At 39.3% G+C, this 26918-nt stretch overlaps 1 protein-coding gene across 5 annotated transcripts in view; it reads left to right on the top strand.

The window, feature by feature from the left end:
- MAP3K19 (mitogen-activated protein kinase kinase kinase 19) overlaps nt 1-26918 on the top strand; it is a 74210-nt gene that overhangs the window by 6324 nt on the left and 40968 nt on the right. For 4 of the 5 annotated variants that reach the window (XM_037850329.1, XM_037850328.1, XM_037850332.1 and 1 more), the window contains 4 exons: nt 7326-7517; nt 9381-9535; nt 11278-11393; nt 18289-18404. In XM_037850329.1, coding sequence (XP_037706257.1) covers nt 7326-7517; nt 9381-9535; nt 11278-11393; nt 18289-18404 — 579 coding nt within the window. Of the gene's footprint in view, nt 1-7325; nt 7518-9380; nt 9536-11277; nt 11394-18288; nt 18405-26918 lie in introns of those variants that run through there. The other variant, XM_037850330.1, reaches the window with a different exon arrangement.

Below are 26918 nucleotides of genomic sequence, written 5' to 3'. Positions count from 1 at the left end.
AACTCCAACTACTTCCTTTCCTCTCTCATGCCTCTTATGCCTCTGTCACGAACTATGACAGGTCTCAAGTTTTAACTTACTTGTAAGCTAACAGGTTAGCCTGCCAGGATTTCTTGAATTCTTGGCAGAAGATACGCAATTCCTGGGTCAGAAACAAAGGCAGCTTTATTACTCATAACAATAGCATTGGCCAGAGTATCATCAAGTTTTGTTATCAGTTCCCCAAGCCCCAATTCCCATAAGGAGATAGGAAGAGAGCCAGATGCCCCCTGTACAAACAGTGGGTTGGAATCCTAAACTTAGAGAACCCAAATCTTTTATAATGGTCAGTAAACACACCTACCCTTTACTCCAGAGGGAGATATTATCTCAAGTATCTTCCAACGCTGTTCACTAGACAAACAAGCTTGAAAAGATAGTCTGGAACAAAAGCAGGCAGGGCCTCTGCTCACAAGACTTGCAGAAATGTGCGAGACCTATGGAGGATTGTCTCCTAACAATACCTATTCCCAGTTCTTACATTGTCTTGGCTTCTGGTGAATTTTCCCATGAGTACGCTACATCACTTTGCCAGCTACTCTGGTTAATGTGACCAGCAGAGGCTGGGATCAAATTCGACATTGTCTCATAAAGCATTCAGTTAAGGCTACTGTTGACGAGGCTACAAGCAGCAGGACTAGGCTGACCTGCAGACTCGACCTCAATCATGCCCTACAGGACCCTGCACCCATCCAGCTGAGCAAATCCCATAAACTATCAGGGTCTGCCCTAGAAAACCAGGAGACTTTCTCCTTACGTTTCTGTGATGTTTCCTCTTGGCTCAAGTGTCAGTCCAGGAAAGATGGGATGTATTAGTAATTGCACAGACTCTACCACAAGGAGGAAGTCTAGGGCAATTCTATCATTCATAACAACCCTGCCCTGTGTGCCTCTCATGGAAGATGTGCTGTCATTGATAACTTGAACTATAATCAGGGACAAATATTTTCCACCTTTTCTAATTTGGTGACTCCTATCAGAGGGATAATTATCCATCGGGTGCACATAAATGACAAGTTATTTATCCCTCAGGGAAGCTCTCCGAAGTATTCAAGGGTAGCCCCATTTTGGAGAGAGCTCTGCTGTCAGCTGATGACTACATGATCTGCTGGTGATATTTCCTTAAACGTTTGAAGGTCCTTTATGACTGTCCTTAAGATACAAGACACTGTATTCAGGAGGGAGGCAAGTTAATGCCTGGATTCCACACAAGAATTGTCCCTGTTGTGGGGGAGAGCATTGTTATCAATTGTTGTCCCACAATTATGGGACCTACGTAGGTTTGGGGGGTGAGAGTGGAGAGCACAGGTTGACAATGCTGCCAATTGTGGCCTCTCAGCTGGATGGCAGGCCTTGAGATTCCCAATTCCATTTGAATAATTGAGTCTAGTCCTTGATTTTTGAGAATCACCAATCCTGTTTATCCAAGTCAACCACAATTTGCCAAATCGCAATCATCTACCCCACAGAATGACTGCGTGATGGCTGTGGAAGTGGGGGTGGGAACATATCTGGAGGTCTTGACAGGTGTTTCACCTGGGAGGGGCAAGAACTGGAGGTGTCAGCTATTGTTTCTAATAGGCTTCTTGCTAAGGTTAAGGGAATTGGCAAATTGTGGTCAGAGCTATCTGTCTGGGTATGGCCAACCAAGTCGTCGGTTACATTCAAGAGTCTTGCAACAGTTTTGGAAAGTCACACCAGATTATTGTCCTTCAGTGGTTCTGAAAGGTAAAGATGATTAATGTCCCTCCCTCCCCTGAACCTCATGGGGTCTGAAATGTGCTCTCCCTAGGTACCAGAGTTGTCGCTCTCCCTCTACCACCACAAAACCAATATGTCTCATTGATTACAACTTCGCCTCTGCATCAGAAACATAGCGTGCTTTACTTTGTGTACAGTCTACGATGATGGATGTGTCACTATCTCTGATATGATGATGGATCCAGGCAGCAATGGTGGCAATCTGGGTGGTACAAGGTCAATTAATAGTTGCATTCCAGTTGATCTCATCAGAAGATGAACGCTTACTGTGGGCTTCTACATGAGCTGACCCAGGAAATTTATTTCCACAGTTCATGGCCCTAAAGAGGGGTGATTTAATCTGCCAGTCTATACTTTTTCAAGTGGCAGACCAAAGACCTACGCCATTGGAAATGGTGCAAATTTATTAAAAATCTAACCAGGTTAATCAAGGGGAATATCGGCCAGAGTTATAAGATCGGCCTGGAATTCTACCCACTGAATGGAACAACCATATCCATTGTCGATTCTGCATAGCTGGCCCCGGGGAAGAACAGCTGCAGCTGCCCAGTGCCTGCCAACAGGATGCATCTTTTCTGAACCATCAGTGACCCAGGGCTAGGCCTTTAGGGGAATTTCAGTGAAATGAACCCCACTGACCCAATGGCTTTGCTTCAGGTGGCAGAGTTGTAGATAAAGATTCCTGCAAAGAAAAAGCTGCCCCCCCCCCTTTTTTTTTCCAATGTAAAGCCAAGAAACCGATGGGGCCAAGTTGCGCGGCATTCTTAATGTATAATTTTTATTTGACAAATGAGGCTTGTTGGGCCTTTTCCATCTTCTTGGTCATTGAATCCAAGTTGACCCAATCCAAAATGGGGATATCAGCCCTGAGAATCACAAGGCATTCAGTTTTGACATGTTTCCAGTAGCAAATTAATAGCTGCTTTTCAAAAGGGATGTTCCTAGTATATATGTCAGGGAGACTAATCCAAATTCCCCAAGGGCTGCCTCTAGGTGCAGAGTGCTTCCCTTTTCTAGAGACCCCAATTGGCAAAATTATCAATCACAAAGTCTTAGAGGTCAAAGAGGTCAGGAACACCAAAGATACTAGCATTTCTCTACTAGTATCTACTACATACTAACTTATCATTGGAATCTCCCCTGACACTTATTGGATGGGGAAATATAAGCATATAATACATTAATTCCTAGTATACATTCAGTTGTAGAATCTGTAACAATAGTACATTGGATTGACCCAAAGGGTCCCACCCACAGGTTAAATTAGCTTCCTTTCCCCACTGTGAACCCTGTCCAAATCCCATTAGCTCAATTCGAATACCAGCTATCTAAGGGGCTGGGCAGGATGGTGACTTGGGAACCTGTATCCAAGAGATTCATAAAACTTTGAGTTCCTTCCCTCCCTGGCATTCACTCTCCCCTCTCTGACATTTACCAACATACCTGTATGGATGCATACGGTCCTCAAACCCTTTTGGAGACAGAGTGACATTGGCCTCTAATATCTTTTTCCTTAAAGCATCTGAGTTTGAGATACAGGGGACGAAAAGGTCAGAAATATGGAGAAAGAGAGTGGCTCCATGCCAATAAACAAAGCACATTTACCTCTGGTTTCCAGAAGCTTGGAGGACGCTTGTGGCTTAAACAAATGAATTTGCTATGTTTTCAGTTCATCCAAAGCCCTATATCAAGGGGCAAGATCACCATTGATGATACCATGTATTTCTGATTTGTGGACCCCTTTATTTGGCAGCCACAGCCCCATGACTTTCCAGCTGAGTTTGTGGGATTTGCACTTTGGTTGGCTCAGGCTTGACTTGCACAGAGAGGAATTTTTAAAGGAATTATTTTCATCTGAATCATTTGCTACCCCATTGCCATGATAACTTCTCTTACATTTTCAGCCATTTTAACATAACGGCTAGGAGATTTTTCCAGTTCTAGGGGCCTTATTGCAAGAATTTAGATTTATTTTGGGTTGGTTTTTCATTCTTCAGTGGGTCATATTTATCAGCATTGTAAACCCTAACCAGGCCACTAGTCAATGTCTCATAAGTGGTTTCCCATGGGGAATTGCCTGTCTCAGGGAAATCTCCCCTGGAGAAACAAAGCTTCCCTACAGCAGCCAAAACCTGCTGCAAAAAATTTTGAGACGTTATCACACTGTTGAATGGATATAAGGTTGTCAGCAGGAGGTGTGGAGCTATAAGACAGCTGTTGTCACTGTTGCTTAGCAAGCAGTATGCACCTGCCCATCCCCCACCCGCAAATCTCCAAGTGAACCAAAGTTCACTTTGCCTAGTTTCTGCCCATAGAAATCATGAATTTTCTTCCTTTCATGCACAGTATAGATGCACATCTCTGTAACTTGTCTGAAAATGAGTAGAATCTTCTGCCTACTCATGATTTATCTTCATACCAGTTGTTACAATGGAGTGCATCTGAGGCTAACCACCAAATTGGTGGGGAAGATACACACTCACAGAAGAGTTAGCAAAAACCAGGGCACTTTTTGAGCATCTGTCTTTAAACTTATTTTCTGGTAGTTAGTCTGCATACACAAAAACACACACACAAACACACACACACACACCCAGTACCTCCTCATTAACAGGCAGTAAAGTAGAGGATCGTTTATTGTCAACTTGGCCATACAGTGTGGTCAACATGTTTGCTACCATTTCCCATGAACATCTCTTAAATCCTATTGATCAGCCCATAAGACCCTCATTCTTCCTCTGTCATTCTTATATCTGTCATCATCCCATCTTTGTTGCTGAAACTGTCAATAACTGTGAAGGGTCTGAGATGTGATTTTACTTTACTTGCAATCTAACAAGTTAGCCTGCCACAGTTGCATGGATTCTGGCTGAGGACACAAGACTCCCGGGTTAGAGACAAAGGACAGTTTATTACTCACAATAGTAATAGTCAGAGTATCAGCATGTGCCTCTGCTCCCAAGCACAGTTTGAATAGGGCAATATGAAGAGGGCCAGATGATACCTATATACACAATGGGTTGCATTATGGGAGAGGAAACCTGAGCTTAGGGAACCTGAATCTTTTATAATAAATAGTAAGCATACCTGCCCATTGCTCCAGAGGGAGACACTGTCTCTATCTTCCAAGGCTGTTCACCATGCAAACAACTTTGATGACAGTCTAGAACAAAAACAGGCAGTGCTTCTGCTCATAAGACCTGCAGAAACACAAGTAATCCATGGAGAATTGTCTTTCATCAGCCTCTCTAACCAATGTTCTGCTGGCCTACCCTCACTGCCCCACCTCCTAAGTTCTTTAAACTACCATAGTCTGGCATCTTCCTCTACCACTCCACTGAAACTGCCCTTACCAAGGTCATCTACAATACCCTTGGTCACTTTCAGTTCTAACTTTACCTCTCATTAGCTTTGGGCAAATTTTTCTTGAAATGTTTTCTTCCATTTGGTTTCTTTCTGGTTTTCCCCTTACCTTCCTGACAACTTCTCCTCCATTACCTTCTTTCTTCCCATCCCTTAAATATTGGTGCTCCTCAATAATGTGGGGATGGCTCCTAATTCTATAACCAAGACCACCTCTCTCACCTGAATTTCTGTATATATAGAATGTTGATCTTTCAACTGCATATGTCTACTTGCATCTCAGGCATCTCAACACAACATGCCCAAGAATGTCTTCATCATCTTCTTACCCAAACCTAATCCTCCCAAGGAACACCAGCATCAGTGCTTCCCATCTTCTTAAATAACATCACCATCTATTTCTGTTAAATCATTCAATCACTTGATCATTCACTCAATCATAAATTATTTATTCACATGATAGGGTCTCTTGCCCTACGGCCTTACCCTCTCATGAAGGTAAAACTCAACAAATAAGGAGACAAAAAGCAACTAAATAAATTACAAATTATCAGTGCTGTGAAGTAACCAATAGAGTGAATCCTCTTTTGATAGATGAACAGGGAAGTCCTCACTATGTGGTAATATTTATGCTAAGATAAAGATGATGATAAAGGATGGCATTTGAAAAGACATTGAGTCAGAGGGAATAATAAGGACAAAGGCCCTTGTTGAGGAAAAAAGCTTGCATGTTTGAGATATGGGAAGCAGGCCAAGGTGACTAGAGGTTATAGAGAGAGGTGGCAGAGTTGCACAGAATGAGGTTGGAAAGATAGGCAGGGATCAGATCATGAAGGGTCAAAAATACACAGAAAGACATTTGGAAATGAAGAGACCCATTAGAAAGTTGTAATGATTTAGGAAAGAGATCATGGTGGGCTGGTCTGGATTGACAGTAGGGAAGATAGAGAAAAGTGGACTGAAGAAACCTGGGGGTTATCCTTGATTTCTGACTCACCACAGCCTTCACATCTAATCAGTGACCAATTCTACCTCCTAAATGTTTCTTGATTATACCCTCAGCTACTCCATTTCCACCTCTGGTTGTTCAGTCACCACCGTCTCTCCATGAGGCTACAACAGTAGTCTCCTCACTGGTTTCACCACTTCTATTTTGCCCCACATCAATCTATTTCATATTTCAGCAGCAGACTGATTTTCTAAAACACTGATCTTATCATGTCATTCCCTGCTTAAAACCTTTCAATAGATCCTCATTGCTCTGAAGGTAAAGCCCTAACTCCTCACAGGGGTTTGTTAGGTCTTTCAGCATTTAGCTGCTGCTGACTTCTCCAGCCACATCTCCTGCTGCTTCTTGTCCATCCTGAGCTCCAACCATAGCTAACTCCTTCCAGAGCTTTGAATGTTAATTGTCCCCAGTACTTTGTTCACACTGTAACCTGTGTTTGGACAAATCTTTCCCCCAGTTCGGTTCCTCAGGTACCACTTAGACATTATTTTCTCCAAGAAGACTTCCCTGACCCTCCAAAACTGGTTAATAGTTTTCTTCTAAGGACCTGCTTAGCCTCCCGAATTCACCTATGTTATTGCATTTATCACACTTAACTGCAATTACTTTTTTATCTGTCTTTGTTCTTCAGTAGACTGTCAATGCTTTGAAGGCTGGTCCCCTATCTTGTTCATTGTTGAAGCCTCAGCACCAAGAACAGTTCCTGGCACAAGCTAGGTGCCCAACCCATACTTGTTGAATAAATTATTTCTTCACTGTTTGAATAGAGTTTACTCTCTCCCTAGAAATACTTGCAACATTCAAAAATCTATAAGCCTGGAATCTTTGGTCTTGTGGGCTTTACATTCTACACTACAGATGATCCTAATAGGATTTCAGTGTTTTATGTGAGTTTGGAATAAAGTATTCGCAGATGTCTAGTCCTGAAAAAAAAAAAAAAGACTGTCCAGAAAAATCCAGATCTTGGAGATTTTTGTTTCCCAAATTTAAAACAGCAGATAGCAGTCATCTACACAAAATCCAATCCTCTGTTTTTTTCCCCTCTCATTCTCCTTTCCTACACCATGAATCAGAACCAGTTTAAATCAGTTTTCTACCCAGCTCTGAAGACACTTTGGTACTCAAACATGCTAAGAATGTTGTGGTGTTGCAGGTTGTTGGATTTCTTCTGGAAAAAGGAGCAGATATCACCCTTTGCAATTACAGCAACCAAACTGCAGTCCACGTAGCTAATTGTGATGTCCAAAGACAGCTCCTCTTGGCCATTGATGGAATTCAGGCTCCCCAAATGAAACTTCTACAAAGTTCATGGCAAGGTGATCTCCAACAACTTCGACACTTGCTGGTAAGTTAAATCGATGTTTGCTTCTGCCTTTGGGTTTGGTGGTAAGAAGAACACAGACTACATATGACTCTATTTAAAGAAAAATAAATCTTTTCAAGTGCAGTTCTAGAAAGTTTCAGGCAGGAAATATGAGAAAGATACAGGGTCAAACAGGACACTGAGGTAGAAAACAAGATAATAAAAGAACACAGCAGTAGCCCATTTCCACTTTCCTCTAGCTGGAGGCTAAAAGAAGTCACGCAGCACCCCTGGGAAATAATGTGCTCCCAGGAAGCCCCCAGAGGACTGCTGTCAACTTGCTCAAAGGAGTTCCCTTGACATCACTGCCATTTGTACAGTTGCTGTTTAGATCCCTTTGGACCAGTTACAGTTATTATCTTTATCCTGAAAAGGGAATCAGAGAGCCTATGCCTTGCAGAATATTTAGTTGCAATCAAAAATGTTAAGAGGAAATATTTCGAAAACATTGTCTACTTGGGGTATTAGTCTTCTATCTATAGGTGCTGTTCCCCAAAGCAACTTACTAAATCATATGCATAGCCAAGGACTTTAATTATTGGTGACTGGCAAATACATACTCTTGACATTTACCTTCAAAGATGCTGTCAGACTACATGACCTTGCAACCGAAAGAAAATCAATTGCTACCAAGAAAGAGATTCATCCATTCCCATATGACAAAGACACAACAGATAAAGAAAAAGTGAAGGACACTGTAGTCATCTACCGTTCAAGGATAAATACCACAAAATCCAAAGGACTCTTGTACTGATGGAAGTCTAAAACTGCCACATCTCATGAATTGAGGCTTAGAAATCTTTTTGAAAAGCAATAAATTTTATTTCAATGGTACTTGCAATAGCTGCCATTGTAATCCAAGGTCTGCTTTCATAACCTACTTTTTTCATCTCTAAAGATTAGTAGTCAAGTTTTCAGAAACTGGGGCCTGTAAGTGGATCCAGAGCTTAATCAACAAATGCTGAATTAATGTGCTGTTGCAAGACTAGTCTCAGCTCAAAGCTTTCAAGATAGTTCTCACTGATAACAAACATTGGTATAAGAGTGGTTTCTTTTCAGAGAAAAAAATATTAACTAATTAATTCCCACAGTACACCTCCAAGGTAAAATCATTATCTCTATTTTGTCCCTAGAGAACCTCAGGTAGAGACACTTTGTTACTGACATGACATAAACTGAAATAGAGATAGAAATTACTGAGTTACTTTGGTCTATAAAATAAACAATTTGGATAATTTGGCCTCATACTGGCTTTTCAGTTCTAAATCTTCCAAATTAAATTTTACTTTCATTATAACAAATAATTTCTATGTATCCACATCAGTTTTCCTGTAAAAATGCAGTTAAATGAACTGCCTTATAATTATAAGAATATAAGTGCTTATTTATATTCTACCTGTAATCACCAAAATACCCCTGAAAGGAAGACATTATTGTTCCTACTTTACAGTTGAGGACTCAGCAACTTAGCAAATAAAAATACAGGGTTTAGCAAATAAAAATACAGGGCATCCAATTAATTTTGAATTTCAGATAAACAACAAATATGTGTTTAGTATAAGTATATCCCAATGAAAGTTAATCATCATTTAACTGTTGTCCCTTATTTTCTCTAGCAATCCTATCAGGGACGTTAAGTAACCAATTAAGGAGCCAGGAGTCAAACCCATACCTGTCTCTTAAGCCTGTGTTCTTTCACCTCATCAGCTCCTTCTCAGGATAGAAATTGAGAAAGAATATTTTGAAGTTAAAAACTGGAAATTGTCCAATCAATGCAAATGCAAAGATTAGTATAAATAGAAAACAATAATAACCTACTAGAAGTAAAACTTCATGTTTCTAAAGGTATCTGAAAAGTTCTTGGATATAAATTTCCCAAATCAACATGGCTTAACCCCTCTGATGCTGGCTGTGAGAGACGTGGACCTGTTTGAGGGTCTCGACATGTTAACCGTTTACAGACCTGTGGAGGTTCTAGCTGAGCTCCTCAGGCATCGCGCGTAAGTATGAGTGGTCAGTCTGCACCAGCCAAAGGATGTTGCCGCCATTGTTGTTTACAAAATGATTTGCAGACCTAGACACACACATTATAATGCATGTGCATGTTCATAAAAGTGACTTCACAATTGCAAAGTGATATAAAGATGTTATATACTAGTATATTTGTATATATTAACATATTACTATTATTCTTATGATATCTAGCTCTTTGATTAAAAAATTACTGTTTGCATAGTTACTGGGAATGTCAAATAAATTTCAAGAATGCAGCTCCCTACCCCCAAGTTTTTAATAATTATTTCAGAAAGCATCATCAATCTGTCAAGACCAATTTATAATAGTGATTTCCATTTATCTGAAAATTACTATGTGCCAACATATTCTTTTAGGAAGAAGGAGTTAAGCAACTTTTAAAAAAATCAGCAGACCAAAAGCAGTCTCTCTTATTAGAATTGCATTTTCCTAATTCTGGTACCTCTATGTCTTGTCATTAAACAAGACCAGATGGACCAAATTTCATAAAAAAAATTGTTTTTGAGAAAAAGAGGAGGGATATTCAAGGACAAAAGTACAGTCAAAAGCATGAGATGTTGTAGAAGGATCAGTTAGCAGAAGAGGATGAAAATGGAATTTTGAAGCTAGCTCAGACTTTAATGTTAACACCTGGGGAGATGGTTAAAAATGGAGATCCCTGGCCACCTCCCCAGAGAGGGTGGGGTCCAGAATACAGGAGATCAAAGGATGCCACTTGAAGAAATACTAACTTAGGCCAATCCACTTATTTGCAGATGAGCAAACTGAGGTCCCAGAGAGTTAAGTGACTTGCTTTAGGTCACACAAAAAAGTAGTGGCAGCCCCCGGAAACCTGGTCCCACTATAACATTTGATGGAGAAAAAGCCACAGGAGAATATTGCTGTGGCCCACAACACATTACCCTGTCCCATAGCAATGAGGAGATTCACATTCATAGGTTTTAGTTGGACAACTTGCTTTTTGACCCAGCAGGTAACTAGTGAAGTGTGTTTTATTATTGTTTCCCTCAATGTAACCTGTTAACAAGATGCCCATCATTTACCCTTTGGATTCCTCTGAGTTGGTCTAATCCTAGGATTCAATATAGTATAGAGAGGATGCAAGGATATATTGTTCTGTTGCAGTGAGCCCTAAATCAGCCAGCTGGGCAGAACAACCACTGGGCAAGACAAAAAGAGGAATGGAAAAATCAGGTAAAGGGGAAAACTTTGGATTTTATGATAAGATCACTCCTTCAGACAAGATCCTGTGAAACAAGCATATTAGCTTTGTTTTAAAGACAGATTCTATACCATTCTACCAGTGTTCAATGGAAAAGGACCTAGCTATTAGCATGAGAAAAAGGCAATATCAAGAAACAACCAAAGAAATCATTTATTTGGGATGATAAGACAACAGTTCATCAAAATATTTCCATCCTTACTTGATTTATACATCCTTAAAGAACTATGAAAATTGTCCATAGTTGGAAAATTACTGTAAATATTAGGTTTTTTAAGAATGGGGATGGGAATAAGATATAGAGCATATTTATTTTATTTAAATCTTGAAAGAATTGCACCTTCTGTCTCATACATTTGAAAATTATTATTGTTATCCTCAAACCACATACAATTATTTTTGCTTATTGAGTATCAATGACTTTTTCTGTCACATTGGTTTTCTTTTTCAACAGTTTAACTAATCTGTTGATTCTGTTCTTCCTAGAGATCCTAAACTCTGTGATTTTAGTGGGAAATCAGCAATACATTATGTGTCACAAATAAAGAGTTTGAGGAAGCAGCAATTATTGGACATTCTGATGAATTCTATGCCAAAACCAGGTAAATATTTCTATTCCACAGGCACAATCCCCAGCTATAAAAGCACTATTCATATACTTTCCTTTTCTGCATCTATCTGATTAATCCATTTAAAGAAATCAAGCCAATAACTATTTGTTGAGCAGCAACTCTGCACAAGGCTCAAGACTGGGTGCTGTGTGGGATGCAAAGAAGTCTAAGATGCAACCCAAATTTTAGAAAATGTACAGTATGGTCAAATATGCAACACGTAAGTCTGAGATTTGGAAGGGGAAGAGGGACTTATAGTGGTTTTTGAAAGCTGGATAAGATATGGGAAGGAAGAGAAAAAGAGGGAAGGTTGATAGAGGTGGGGAGAAAGAGTCTGAGCAAAGAGAAATAGCCACAGAGGAAGGTATAATGAAGAGTGCCACTGAGCAGAATGTGACTTTGTGGAAGCTGCTTGACTTTAATGGGACTGAGTTTGAGCTTCCAGGGCAGGGGGCAAAGCTCACTTCTCCTTTCCATTAGTTTTCTTCATATCAAATGAGAATCAGAGTGTGAGTTTTTTCAATGGGCCAGGCAAGTGACTAGGAACTAATGGTGTGCTAGTAAATGTTTAACAACCAGCTCTTAGAAGGGAGGGGATGCATTGATTTATAGCATTATAGCATGGTGTAAATACTCTCACCATGGCCAATTTTAAGCCCCCAACTTGACATCACAAAATACTGTGATGGGAAGATATGCACAGATGCACACCACTATATAGTAGTCCCACCACACAGAATATAGAGCTTAGATAATAGCAAAGTATACTAAAATCAGAAGTGATAAGTTTTGAGTGTGTCTTTGCTCTTAATATAGTTTGTTTAATTCAAACTCTATATAATTTAGTTTTTAATATTAGTTTTGTTTAATAACGAGCTTGCAGAATTCCTGCAATTTTAGTAATTGGCTCTCACGAACTGTTAGAAGCTAGCTCCAGAACACTGCTGACAAGAACTATTGTGTTGAGTTCTCTGGTCACATTGAGAGTGTGGGATGTGCTGGAGTCTTCCAGCTCCTACCCTAAATTGATCACAGGTGAGAAATGGCATACCCCTTCCCTCTTCTACTCCTTATCACATTACTGCCCTGCCCAAGGGGATGTCCTGTGTGGGAGACCAGAAGTACAAGGAAAGCCTACTGTGCCTGGGAACAATGGGCCCAAGTCAACAAGCTTTAGTACCATGTGGACCACCCTTTGGCACAATGACCCCACCATAGGCAGTAAATCAACCACCAGTTAGGTTTGTCATTTCTCATATGAGGATGAGCAAGTAACAGGCTGACAGAGTAGCCGGATGTATATGCTACTATCTGGGGAATTCAGCAGAAGTCTCATGCTCTGTGGAAATATAGGGTGGGGGAGAGTAAAGGATGTACAGATGTCACAAAATTCAAGAACAGAAAATAAGATACAGCTGAACTTAAATTGGTAAGTGAAAACATAAGGAACTAAGAGAGTAAATCTTCCATCTCTCTCTGGGGTTGCCTGGTCTCTGGTTTTTGCTTCTCTGCCAGATTTCTTCTAATTTTTTCTCAAAGACCAGCTTCCTCTACTTACTCGTTAGCTTTCACATGGCCCCAAAATGTCTGCCTTAGCCCTGGGGCCGTATCATGAGCTCTCAGTAAATACTTCAGTTTTCCAACTCCAGTATACCCAAAAAGGAGCTTGATTGATTCAGTCCTTGTTTTTGAGCTGGATCCAATCATAAGTCCCTAGCAAAGCTGCTTTGGAGTTAGGTGATTCCTGTTCCAATCAACTGTGACCAGGATGTGACATGGGGTTGGCTGCCACTCACTGTATCCCATGGCAAGATTTCACTCGGGAGAGGTACAATTGTGTCAGGCAATGACTGGCCTTTCTAATACGGAAGGTCTCAAGGAAGAGGTGACTCAGTCTGATTCCTGAAATAAGTAATCTGGAGAAAGGTTCTGTGCTAAGAGTGAGCATGGCTGATCCCAAGGGCAAACAGGAGCCTGGAACCGAAAGTTCATGTTAGAGAAAAGGAAAACAAGATCAGATACATTAAGAAATTGGTTCCATTGAGGGGAGAGCCTTAAATGTCAGGTTGAAGAACATCATTTAAAAAAAATAAAATAGAGTCACTGAAGAATTTTAAGGCAGAGAATGAGGAAAGGCATGCTTTAGGAAGATCAGCTTGTTCTCATTGTGTAGGATAGATTTGAAGTAAGAGACTCAAGGCAGGGAGTTCTATTCAGAAACTGTAGAAGTGCCCATTTGTGTCTTGATAAGAACCAGGAAAAGAGTCCTTGGGGTGGGGTGTGGTCGTAGGCCTGAGAGGTGTCAGGTATGGTGAGTCTGAAAGAAGAATTTGGAGAACTTTGTGATGTAAAGATGTTAGAGGGGAACAGGGACAAAAGTTGAGAGAAATTAGTCAAAGTTTGATTCCAAAGTTTCAGGTCTGGGAAACAGGGAGATGGAAACACAGCCAACAAAATAGGGAAACATTCTGGTTTGGTGAGGATATTGGATGGGAGGGAAATGAGTTAAAAAATATTGAATTTGATGGAAACTTGTGACTTTGAATTAGCAATTATATGTGGGCCTGGGCTTATGAGAAAGCATGGGATGATGTTAGTTTGTGAGTTCTCTACATAGAGGAGATTGGAAGGAACTGAGAGTGATTGAGGTCTTTGACCATTGATGATTAAAAAAGAAAAAAAGGTACAGATAATTGAACAGAGGAAGTGCACCCAAAGTTAGAGAGTGGTGTCCACTTAGGGACTTGAGAAGAGAAAGTGACAAGAAGGAAGGAGTGGGAAACAATGCCAAATTGGAAAACAGAATAGAAAGCAGAAGTGAGAAGTTTTAATGGCAGCATGGAGGCAGACAATAGATTGCAGAGGGTAAGGAAGGAAAGTATGATGAGGACATGGTGTACTGAGTATGGAGTGCTCATTTGATACTTTTTTTTTTTAGCATCTGTCTGTTTTTTAATTGACGTAAAATTCACATAACATAAAATTAACCGTATTAAAGTGTACAATTCAGAGGCATTTAGTACATTTACAATGCTATACAACCATCACCTCTATTTTATTCCAAAACATTTGCATCACCCCAAAAAGGAAACCCAGGATCCATTTAGAGGTCACTTCCCATCCTCCCTGCCCCTAGCCCCTTGCATCCACTAATCAGCTTTGTCTCTATATATTTTCCTATTCTGAATATTTCAAATAAATGGAATCATACATTATATGACCTTTGTGTCTGGCTTCTTTAATGTTTTCAGGGTCATCCACCTTGTAACATGTATCAGAACTACATTCCTTTTTATGGTAGAGTAGTATTCCATTATATGGATATATCATATTTTGTTTATCCATTTATCCATTCATCCATTAATGGACATTTGGGTTGTTTCCCTTTTTCCTGCTGTGAATACTGCTGCTATGAACACTTGTGTTTTGCTGTTTGAACACCTAGTTTTGATTCTTTTTGGCATATTCCTGGGAGTGGAATTGCTGGATCATAGGTAATTCTATGTTTAACTTATTGAGGAACTGCCAAATGTTTTCCACAATGGCTGCACCATTTTACATTCCCACCAGTAATGTATGAGTGTTCCAATTTCTCCACAGCCTCATCAACACTTGTTATTTTCTACTTTTTGTGTTTTGTTTTAGCCATGTTTGAAGGTATGAAAGACTATCTCATTGTGGTTTTGATTTGCATCTCCCTAATGGCTAATTATGTTGAGCATCTTTTCATGTGCTTGTTAGCCATTTGTATCTTAGAGAAATGTCTTTTTAAATCTTCACCTATGTTTTAGTTGAGTTATTTGTCTTTTTATTGTTGATATATGAGTTCCTTATACATTCTGGATACTAAACCCTTTTCAGATATATGACTTGCAATTATTTTCTCCCATTCTGTGGGGTCTTTTCACTTTCTTGATAATGTCCTTTGATGTACAAAAGTTTTTAATTTTGATGGAGTCCAACTTAAATTTTTTTCTTTCTTTCTTTCTTTCTTTCTTTTTTTTTTTTTTTTGGCTTGTACTTTTGGTGTCATATATAAGAATCTATTGCCATATACAAGGTCATGAAGATTTAATTCCGTGTTTTTTTCGAAGAGTTTTATAGCTGATGCTCCTACATTTAGGTCTTTGATCAACTTTGAGAGTTAATTTTTGTATATGGTGTGAGACAATGGGATCCAACTTCATTTTTTTGCATGTGGATTTCCAGTTGTCCCAGCACCATTTGTTGTAGAAACTGTTCTTTCCCCCAGTGGATGGTCTTAACACATTTGTTGAAAATCATTTCACCATAGATGTGTATGTTAATTTGGACTTCCCGTTATATTCCATTGATCTATGTGAATTACTGGAGTTTTACAGGAAGTTTTGAAATTGGGACATGTGCATCCTCCAATTTTGTTCTTCATTTTAAGATTGCTTTGGATTCTTGGTCCCTTGAAATTCCCTATGAATTTTAGAGAATTTGTTCAATTCTGCAAAAAAATATATATATTTGGAATTTTCATAGAGATTGCATTGAATCTGTAGATAGTTTTGGGAAGTATTGCCATTTTAATAATATTAAGTCTCCCAAAACATGACCACAGGGTTTCTTCCAATTTATTTGGGTCGTCTTTAATTTCTTTCAGCAATATTTTGTAGTTTTAAGTGTACAGTATTGCACATGCTTGGTTAAATTTATTCACAATGATTTTATTATTTTAGATACTATTATAAATGGAATTGCTTTCTTAATTTTATTTTTTGGATTGTTCTTTGCTAGTGTAGAGGAATAAAATTAATCTTTGATTTCTGTGTGTTGATTTTGTATTTGCAATTTTTCTAAATTTGCCTATAAGCTCTCAGTTTTCTTGTGGAATTTTTAGGATTTTCTATATATAAGATCATGTCATCTGCAAACCAAATTAATTTTACATCTTCCTTTCCCATTTGGATGTCTTTTTTTTTTTCTTGGCCTATTGCTCTGGCTAGAACTTCCAAAACAATGTTGAATAGAAGTAGTAAAAGCAAATCTTGTTTTGTTCCAGATCTTAGGAGGATATCTTTCAGTCTTTCACTATTGGGTATGATGTTAGCTATGGATTTTTCATAAATACTCTTTATCATATTGAGGAGGTTTCTTTCTATTTCTAGTTTGTTGAGTGATTTTATCATGAAATGGTGTTGGATTTTGTCAAATGCTTTTTCTGCATCAATTGAGATTTTTTTTTCCCCTTCATTCTATTAATGTGATGTATTACTATGACTGATTTTCATATGTTCAACTACACTTACATTCTTGAGATACACTTGGCCACTTGTTTGATATAGTTTCATTTACAAGATAAATGGAAAAAGCCATTAGAAGAGGAAGAAGTTTTCATTGAAGAGCCCATGCTTATTTGAAGTAGTCAGGACAGCAGGGGGGTGATAAACATGAGAGCAATGTCCTTCACGAACCAACTGGAGTCATTGCCTGGTGTTCAGAGCTCTGTCAATTTAATGTGACTTTAGGGGCTAGACAGGAAGAGCAAGTGTGCCCACAGCAGCTGAGAACCTTGTCCTTGGCAACTGTAGAACAAATGTAATTTATAGCTCATTGTTGGGGGCTTCCCTTAGCAACTTTGCCTAAAACAAATGAGTTAATTCCAAACTATTGAAGTGATAAAATTCAATCACTATTTACTTAACTCCCTGATAACTGCCCTTCCACTCACTAAGTAAAAAGCGGTTGTGTGATCTATATTATTTAAATTGCTGGGTGGTCCGTAAGGCCCTGCATTTTGCTCTGATTTCAGTTGTTAGCCACATTGTGTTGAGAGCATCCCTACTCCCCATGTGTCTTAGTTTGCCAGGGCTGCTATAACAAATACCGTTTGTTGTCTCACAGTTTGGGAGGCTAGAGGTCTAAAATCAAGCTGTCAGCAGGACCGTGCTTTCTCTGAACTCTGTAGCATTCTGGTGGTGGCTTTCCAGCAATCCATAACTACATCTCTGCTTCTGGCAGATGGCTGTCTGTCTCCTTCTGTTTCCTACTGCTTCCTGTGTCCAAATTGCCTTTTCTTGTAAGGACTCCAGTCAGATTGGATTCACCCTGAATTCACACTGAATTCACATGTCTGAATGAACATGTCTTTGTGAGGGGCATGATTCAATTCATAACACCATGAAATGGCTACTCCAGAGTAGTGTGGAGATTCAGACAAGAAAAATCCAGTAGTAACTGAACAGCACTAAGTCTTCTCTACTCTGCACACAGTGCATAGAAGTGTTCCAAGCTTTAGTTGGAAGAGACATAAAGAGGATTTTTCTTTCAACCCTCTGCCCATAGAAGTTCATGACGAAAGATCATTGTCAGGAAACTTGAAGGAAAAATGTCCTTCTCTTCTGTTTGGACCTTTACTTCCCTAACCCTGGGCCAGCTGCTGGGAGTTTTAATGGTTAAAAAGTTCTTGCTTGTGTCTCAGCACCCAGAAGAGGACACTGCAATGAGAACATAGAGATTAAGTACGAAGTGATTGGACTTATGTTGAGCCAAATTCCTCATAGATCCTAAGACTTGGTACAGGCTCTAAGGTTGATTGATTCACCATATCTCTCTTAAAAATACTTCCCTTGCTCACAATTCCAACATACCTATTCATTTTTCTCTTTCAATAATAGCAGTTACCATCAAAGCCCCCCCATTTTTTTTAACCTTCATTCTGTAGATTCTTGTTGTCCTCATATCTCTCCCTCTGAAAATTATCACCCAAAAGCCTCATCAGAAACCCAGAACACTATTTCAGGAAAATCTTTGACAAAATGGAGCTGATTTTAGAACCTGGAGGCATTTCTCTAGAACTTCCTATGAAATTGCTGGGGATGAAACTTATCAAAACACATTATTATGTTTCTTTTGGCAGAAAGACATGCTGAATCATTGCTTGACATTTGTCATGATACAAACTCTTCTCCAGCTGATATGATGACAGTTACCAAAAATCAAAACATAATCTTACAAACTCTCAGCAGCAGTGAGGTAAGATGTTCCCTTTAAAGACAAAAAAATAAAAAATAAAATAAATGCCAACTAACAAAAATTGATAAACCACTCCATCTGTTTCATTTGTTTCTCTTGGATATTTTAAATAATCATATATTATAATGATATATTTTAATGTAAACATAATAAAATTAAAGCACAATTAGTAAGACAGTATTCCAAGGGTTTAATCTCAGTGTAGTATTTAGATAGTCAAATCTGAGTCTCATGTATGGTGTGTGTGTGTGTGTGTGTGTGTGTGTGTGTGTGTGTGTGTATCTAATATTGAAGCAGATTGTTGATGCTGAATCTATATTAAGTAATAAAATGTAGCTTGTCTGTATGCATGTTTTTTTTTTTTTGTTTTTTTTTTTTTTTTTTTTAAGCTTTTCTCCGCTTTATTTAAGCAATGGATTGTGAAGAACATGCAATTTTATCTTGACATGAAGACATTTTGATGCACTATGATCTTGCCTGGAGAGTATAGTATTTTCTGCAAAACTGTAGCAGGAACTCTTACATGATTCTCTTCCACCTTGTTGTAAAGGTCAGAAAAAAGCCGCAAATTGGGAGGGAAATAGCTTATCATCAGAGTGATAGGGTCTGAAGACTTTCAACATATGCTGGTTTTCCCTCTTCCAACTGTTTGTTTCTGTTTTCTTCTTACAGCTCACAAAAGGTAGGGGTTTGATGATGTTAACAGTTGCTGTTTGTGGGTATTTTTTTCCTTCAGATTAAAGTCCTATCTCTCCTTTGTTTTTTTCTTTATGCGTATCAGATGGTGGTGGTGGTGGTGGCAGTGATGTGGAGGTAGCATTTGACTTGCTCAGTTCCTGCCTGATTGCATCGATGAGCTCTTCTTTTAGTTTTGTTAATTCTTTTCTCATTTCATCAAAAATGTCCTGCTTCAATCAGTCATAGTCTAGGCCCTCTGACTGGACTCCATTGGTGCTGGGCTGTGACGAGGGTGCAGATTTTGGTCTGTGTAATGCATCATAGGACCTGTTGTCAAAAACAATCTGACTTTTCCTTGGAGAATACCATCTGGAGATAACAGGTGACTTGCTGCCATTCATTGTACTTGTTCTTTCCCAAGGTTTCCTTGTTGGTTCAGGTGCACTTTTTGAAGAGGCCTAAGAAGTAACAGGATCTGAATCTTCATTTTTGTCCTCCTTTTGCTCTGTTTCTATTCTTGATCCCTTTTCAGTGATTCTTTTCCTCCCAACCAGCAGAGCACTCATTTCTTGCATTAAACCACTACCCCCTAAGGGAAGGGGTCTGTTTCCATGACCCTTATCTGTCTCGGATGAGGCCGAATTCCCAAGTGGAGGGAAAGAGGCATCCTCCATCCATGACTACTAAGTTTTGCTCCAGGAATTGCAGCTGCAAGTCCAGTTAAAGGGTGATTATCTTTTGACATGGGTCCCACAAAAAATCCAGATGGAGGGAGGGGAGGAGCAGGAGGTGGTAGAGGAGGAGGGGGTACTTGATTAGGAAGAGGGGGCGGAGAAGGGGGTGGTGGAGGCCTGGATGATGGAAGTGGAGAGGGTGGAGGGGGTCCTGGGGGAGGAAGAAGGGCTGCCGAAGGCTGGGCAGGACCTGGTGGGAGTGTTGGAGGTGGGGGAGCTCAGCCACGTTTTCCTGTTTTCTACAAAAGAACTGAACACTCTCAAGTGAAACAACAAATGATTATCACAGTGCCCAGTGGTGCTGGCAGGGGTTTTTCTCTATGTCAGTTCTGGAGCATGATTTGTGGCATTAATAAGGTTTGCAGACTCTCCTAGAGAATCTCTGAGCTACTTAACAACCTTTAATAAGTTCATTTTCACCCTAAAATATTCAGAGTTTGTGACTATTTTTTTTTTTGGAATCAAGAATTCTCATGGATATAGAAATTAGTAGTAGGCCATGAATCCTCAAAGAAATGATAATCTGGAATTGAACAGCAGGTCTGTTGGGGGCTGAAGACAGTGAACATCCTGTTAGTATTAAGGGGTAGTGATGCAACAGTTAGTTAAATAATGGCCTCTGGTCATCTGGAATGAAGGGTCCCATTGAAAGTTTTGGGGCAAGTGGCCACTGGCATTGAAGAGCAAAGAGGGCAGGAGGGATCTGAAGACTGCAGGATTAGCTGGTTGCTTTTATGTGTGATAGAGAGCTTAAAGAATGATAATGGTAGGCTCAAAGTCCTCAGATACTGGCTCAGGTCAGGGATCCTGGAACCTCAAGGCTGAGATAATCCAAACCAATTTCCAAGTTTTAGCTTGCAGGTAGCAGAACTGCAGCTTCAGATAAATTAACAGCCTCAGAAGATTCCCAGTTGTGACAGTGTTAGCATGAGATAGTGTCCTTTCCAGGTGGGTCTCTGGTGTGGTTTTGGGAGTTGTTCCTAGAAACACAGCCTAGTCCATGCTCCTCAAGCCCTTCCAATGATTCTGTGAGCTTCCTATAAATAATTTTTCATACCAAATTCCTCTGGCATAAGGTGGGTGGAGTGGACTCTGTTGCCTGCAACTAAGAACTCGGATGGATACAGTAATTGGTTCCAGAAGTGGTTGTGGGCGGCAGACTCTCAAAGGCATTGGAATCTGGGATTCGTTATCCAACTTGATTTTGTCTGGCACAGGCAACGCTGGCGCCACGTCCATCAGGCACAGGCCCCGCCCCCGCACGTCGGCCATAGATGCGGCACTTCGCTCCAACCTCCGGGCCTGGTCCAACCCTACCCCAGGGCCTGGCCCCCTTCTTCCCGGGAAGGGAACTAGAATTCTCTCCCGATGATGGATGGATGAATAAGAGGCCGCGCCTCCAGCCGGCAGCACCTCGGCGCCCTCAGTGTATGCATGTTAATGTTGAAAAAGAGGAGACCATTAATGTGACCCTGTCAAATTCATCAGATGGTGCCACAGAGAAAGTGCCTCCTCGTGGCCCTGGTTTATCACCCCTGCCCGCGATGAATCAGTAAACAAAAAGTCTCCCACAGTTCAGTAACAAGAATTGTGACTCATACAAAACTCTGGAATGATACCCAAGATGTGCAAAAATATATGAAATGGTTGCCTACAGGGAGGGAACTGAACATGTACTTTGCACTCTATACTCATTTGAGAAGAGTGCATAGAAATAAACATAGCCCAAAGAATTAAAAATCTTACTACCTGTGATGGTTAGGTTCATGTGTCAGCTTGGCCAGGTGATGGTACCTGGGTATCTGGTCAAGCAAGCACTGGCCTAGCCGTTGCTGCAAGGACGTTTGTGGCTGCTTGATAAACCAGAAGGCTGGTTTATTAAATCATCAGTCAATTGGCTGCAGCTGTGACTGATGACATCAATGAAGGGCATGTCTTCCACAATGAAAGAATGCAGTCAGCTGGGTTTAATCCAATCAGTTGAAGACTTTTAAGTGAGACAGATAGAGGACCTTCACTTCTTCTTCAGTTGACCAGTGAAGCATTTCCTGAGGAGTTTGTCAAAGTTGCCAGTTTGTTTCCTGAGGAGTTCATCGAACACATTTGTCGAAGTTGCCAGTTCACTGCCTGAGGAGTTCATTGAACATCTTCATTGGATTCTGCCAGTTTGCTGCCTGCCCTACAGAATTTGGACTCGGCATACCCATAGTTTGTGAGACATTTTTATGAATCTTATATTTATAGATATCTCTTGTTGATTCTGTTTCCCTAAAGCACCCTAACTAATACACTACTCTTTGTTTTATTGGTAAGAAATAAAATATGTTTTATTTTACTCTATGTGTTATTGGTGAGAAATAAGGTCACAAAATTGTTTACTTTTTAGAAGTTAATGAGGTTTGGACTATATCATTTGAAAACAAAAATGAGGCATTTTGAAGCTGGTGGTTGTATTTGTTGGGGTTCTTTCAGGAAACAGAACCGACAGGAGATAGCTGTAAATATTATGAGATTTTACACAAGTGTCTCATGCAATTGTGGGGATGCACAAGTCCACAGTCTGTAGAGCAGGCTGCAAGCTGGCAACTCCGATGAAGTTTTCGATGAATTCCCCAGAGGAATCTGGCTGGCTGAAGGAGAGATGAAAGTTCTCTCTCTGACTGCTGAAGTCATCCCTTCTCCTTTTGAAGCTTCAACTGATTGGATTAAATGTCTCTCATTGCTTAAGACACTCTCCTTAGTTGATTGTAGATGTAATCAGACATAGAAACAATCAACTTACTGATGATTTAAGTCTACAAAATGTCCTCACAGTAACAGTTACGCCAGTGCTTGCTTTCTCTGGCCAAGTTGGCACATGAACCTAAACATCACAGTGGAGTAAAGACCTTTTGTTCCCTTTCTGCCTCCCAAAATCATTGCAAATCAACAAGGATAACAAAAAACAAAAATTTATTTTTTTTAACTTTTTGTTTGAAATACTTGTAGTCTCACAAGAACTTGCAAAAATAGAACAGAGAGGTTCTGGGTACACATCACCCAACCTTCCCAATGGTAAGGGAAAGTGACATTGACACAATACAATTAACTGGACTACAATCTTATTCAGATTTCACTAGTTTTTGCATTCATTCATTTTTCCTTCCCTCCCTCCCTCCCTCTCCCTCTCTTTCTCGCTTTTCTCTCTCTGTCTTCCTCCTCCCTCCCTCCCCTTCCCTTCCTTCCTTCCTTCCTTCCCTCCTTTCTTTTCCTTCTTTCCTTCCTTCCTTTATCCCTCTCTCTCTCTCTCTTCCTAGATCTATGACATCTTATCCTCTGAATTCTGAATTACCACAAGCTAGATATAAAACTGTTCTGTCATCACAAAGGAATTCCCTCATGCTACCCCTTTATAGACACATTTCCTCTGGTTTCTAAGCCCTGATAACAAGTGATCTCTATTATTTTGTCATTTTTAAAATCGTATATAAATGGAATTATACATGTAACCATTTGAGATTGGCTTTTTCCACTCGGCCTAATGTTTTTGAGATCCATCCAAATTGTTGTGTGTATTAATAGTTTGTTCCTTTTTATTGCTGAGCAGTAGTCCATGGTATGACATATAGATGTACCACAGTTTGTTTAGCTGTTCCCCTATTGAGGGACATTTGGGTTGTTCCCAGTTTTGGGCTATTACAAATAATGCTGATATGAACATTTGTGCAGAGATTTTTATGTGAATGTAAGTTTCCATTTCTCTAGGATACATTCCCAGGAGTGCAGTTGCTAGGTTGTATGGAAAGTAGATGTTTTAAGTTTCAAGAAAGTGTCAAACTTTTTTTCTAGAGTGGCTGTACCATTTTATATTCCCATCAGCAATGAAAGAGAGACCTAGTTTCTCAGTAGCACTTGGTATTTTTTATTTAATCATTCTGTTAGGTGTATAGAGGTGTCGCATTGTGTTTTCAACTTGTATTTCTCTAATAGCTGGTGATGTTGAACATTTTTTCATGTATTTATTAGCCATCCATTTAACGTCTTCGGTAAATTGTCTGTTCTATCTTTTGCCCATTTTTCTAATTGGATTGGTTTCTTGCTGCTGGGTTTAGAGAATTCTTTATATATTATGGTTATGTGATTTGTAAATACTTTCTCCTCGGTGAGAAAACTTGGCTTGTTTTTTCATCCTGTTAATGGATCTTTTGCCAAACAGAGGTTTTTAATTTTGATGAGGATTGATTTATCCAATCAGTTTTTCTTTTATGAATCATGCTTTTGGTGTCATGTCTAAGAACCTTTCACCCAGCTTTAGGTCACGATTTTATCCTGTGTTCTCATCTAAAAGATTTATAGTTTTGTGTTTTACATTTATATCTGTGATCCATTTTGAATTAATTTTTTATAAGGTGTGACATTCAGTCACGTTTCATTTTTTGGCCTACTGATGTCCATGGCATTATTTTTTGAAAAGACAATCTTTGTCCATTGAATTACTTTCACACTTTTGTAAAAAAAAAAAAAATATATCAGTTGGGCTTCTTTTGGTATAACTACTATCAATTCTAAGATGCGTATTTTACATTTTTACATCTTTAAACTGGGCACTTAAAAATTGCCCTAGTTGAATTGTTAGTGTTTTGTCTTTAAAGTGGTCCATAAAATAATAGTTTATCTTACAATTAGTGGCATCTTAGATTCAATGAAAGCTGGTAGGATACTTCTCTAAACTCAAACCACAATATATATAAAAGTCAGAAAGTGGATAAAGGAGTAATAAATGATTTGGCAGCAAGGAAGAAGGTAAAATGTAATTGCCCACAAAGGAGATATTAATGAGAAGCAAGATGATATACCTCACAGAACCCTGGAAAAGCTCAGGATTTAGAGGCATCAGGTGCTGCAGAAGCTGGGGATTAGCATGGGATTGAACCCAGAGGGTTTGTTTGAAAATCTGTGTAAGAAGCTGAGTGATCCCAATGCCTACTTCTTTTCTACATAATGAGGCCAATATTCCACAGAAGGCAGGATGTTTTGTGGGGAGAATTTGAACTGGAAGAGCTCTGGACTTAATGGCAACAAGTGCGGTGAAGGGTGGAAATCAGGCCTCAAACTGAAAACTAGAGAAGTAAGTCTGAATATATACAGAGAGATTACCTCCATAGCCTCCCCTACCTCCTCCCAGCTGGTTAGCAGCCAATTTATACTACCATGCCACAAGATTGGAAGATCATTTTCTCAAGAAGTTTAATGGCACCAGAGAATAGACTTACAGATGCTGACGTTTGTAAGTTGCCCAAAACAAAAGCATTTACTGTTATCACTTCCAGTGAAGCCTACCAATTGATGAAATCCACTGTACCCAGAGAACCTCTGGTTAGATTTTTATTGTCTCCTTTGTTAATATGCATAGATAGCCAAGGATCTCCAGATATTTGAGGAAAACCTCCAAGATGAAAGACACAGCCAAAGCAGGCAAGCAGAAATAAGGAATGCAGAGGAAATGGAGAGCACAATGAAAATAAAGGGGGGGAAATATTTTTGAAAGAAAGAAAATTAAAGAAAAAAAAGAAAAGTAAGTTTCTTAGAAACAAGGGATATGAGTTTTCAGATTGAAAGGGCCCATCTAGTTCCCAGCACAGTGACTAAGAAAACCATACTAAAGCATTGTGAAGTTTTAACACACTGGGGCTATAAAGGGTTCCAAAAATTTTCAGAGACAGAGCGAAAAGTCATGTACAGTAGCTAGGAAACTAGAATGGAACCAGATATCTTAAAAGTATCATTACAGGCTAAAAAATGAGGAGCAATGAAAGATGTCTACACTGAAAGCAATAAAAGATGGCTGAAAAAATTAAAGAAGATTAAGTAAGTGGAAGGATGTAACATGTTCATGGATTGGAAATTCAAATTTGTTAATATGTCAATTCTGCCCAAATTAATCTATAGATTCAGTGCAATCCCAATCAAAAACCTAGCAGGTTTGTGTGTGTGTGTGTAAATTGACAAGTGAATCTAAATTCATATTGCAAGACACAGGGCCAACATTAGTTGAAGTAATACTGAAGAAGAACAAAGTTGGAAGTTTTAGGCTATCAGATATCAAGGCCTATTATAAACCTATACTAATTAAGACAGTGTCTATTCATATGAGTATAGAGAAACAGATCCACATATTGACCTGTTTTATGACAAAGCTCATGCTGCAGTGCAATGGGGAAATGATGGGCTTGTCAATACATGGTGCATGGGATATCCATATAGGAAAATATATATATATATATATTGATCTCTACCTCACACCACCCACAGAATCAATCCCATTGATTGCAGTTCCAAGTGTGAAAGGTAACACTTTTTTTTTTTTTAGAAGAAAACATGGGAGAAAAGTTTTATAACCTTGCATAAAGATATCTTAAACAGGACACAAAATGTTGCTAGCCATAAAAGAAAAATTAATTAAATGGACTATATTAAAGTAAGTACTTCTGTTCAACAAAGACGTTATTCAGGTAATAAAAAGGCAAAGGCAATGCACACAATGAGAGAAGATAGTTACGGTAAATATCTGACAAAGGATTTGTGTCCAGAATGTATAAAAAAAACTTGCACAAATCAGTGATGGGTAGATAACCCAACAGAAAAGTGGTCAAAAAGGTGAGCAGATGCTTCATGAAAGAGAATATCCAAATGGCCAATAAAACATAAGAAAACATGCTCAGCTTATTAGTCATTGGGTAAATGCAAATTAAAACCACAATGTGATAACACTGCGCACTCACCAAAATAGCTAAAATTTTAAAAGTTGGAAAATACCAAGTTATGGCAAGGATGCAGAGCAACCAAAGCTCTCATACACTAAGGATGGGACCATGAATTATTACAATAATCTTGGAAAGCTGCTGGGAATTATTTGTTAAAGCTGAATATATGCACAGTGTATGAACAGCAATTCTATGCTGATGATTATATTCCACAGAAATGCATATGTATGTTTACTAAAAGGCACATACTATGATGTTCATAACAGCATGATTCATATTAGCTCCAAAGAAGAAACTACCCAAATGTCTATCAACAATAAAGAGGATAAATAAATTATGGTGGTATATTCATATAGTGA

This window comes from Choloepus didactylus, chromosome 9 (assembly GCF_015220235.1).
Source record: "Choloepus didactylus isolate mChoDid1 chromosome 9, mChoDid1.pri, whole genome shotgun sequence".
Taxonomy (NCBI): Eukaryota; Metazoa; Chordata; class Mammalia; order Pilosa; family Megalonychidae; genus Choloepus; species Choloepus didactylus.
The sequence above is the reverse complement of the archived record's forward strand: the minus strand, read 5'-3'. Positions and strand labels throughout refer to the sequence as shown.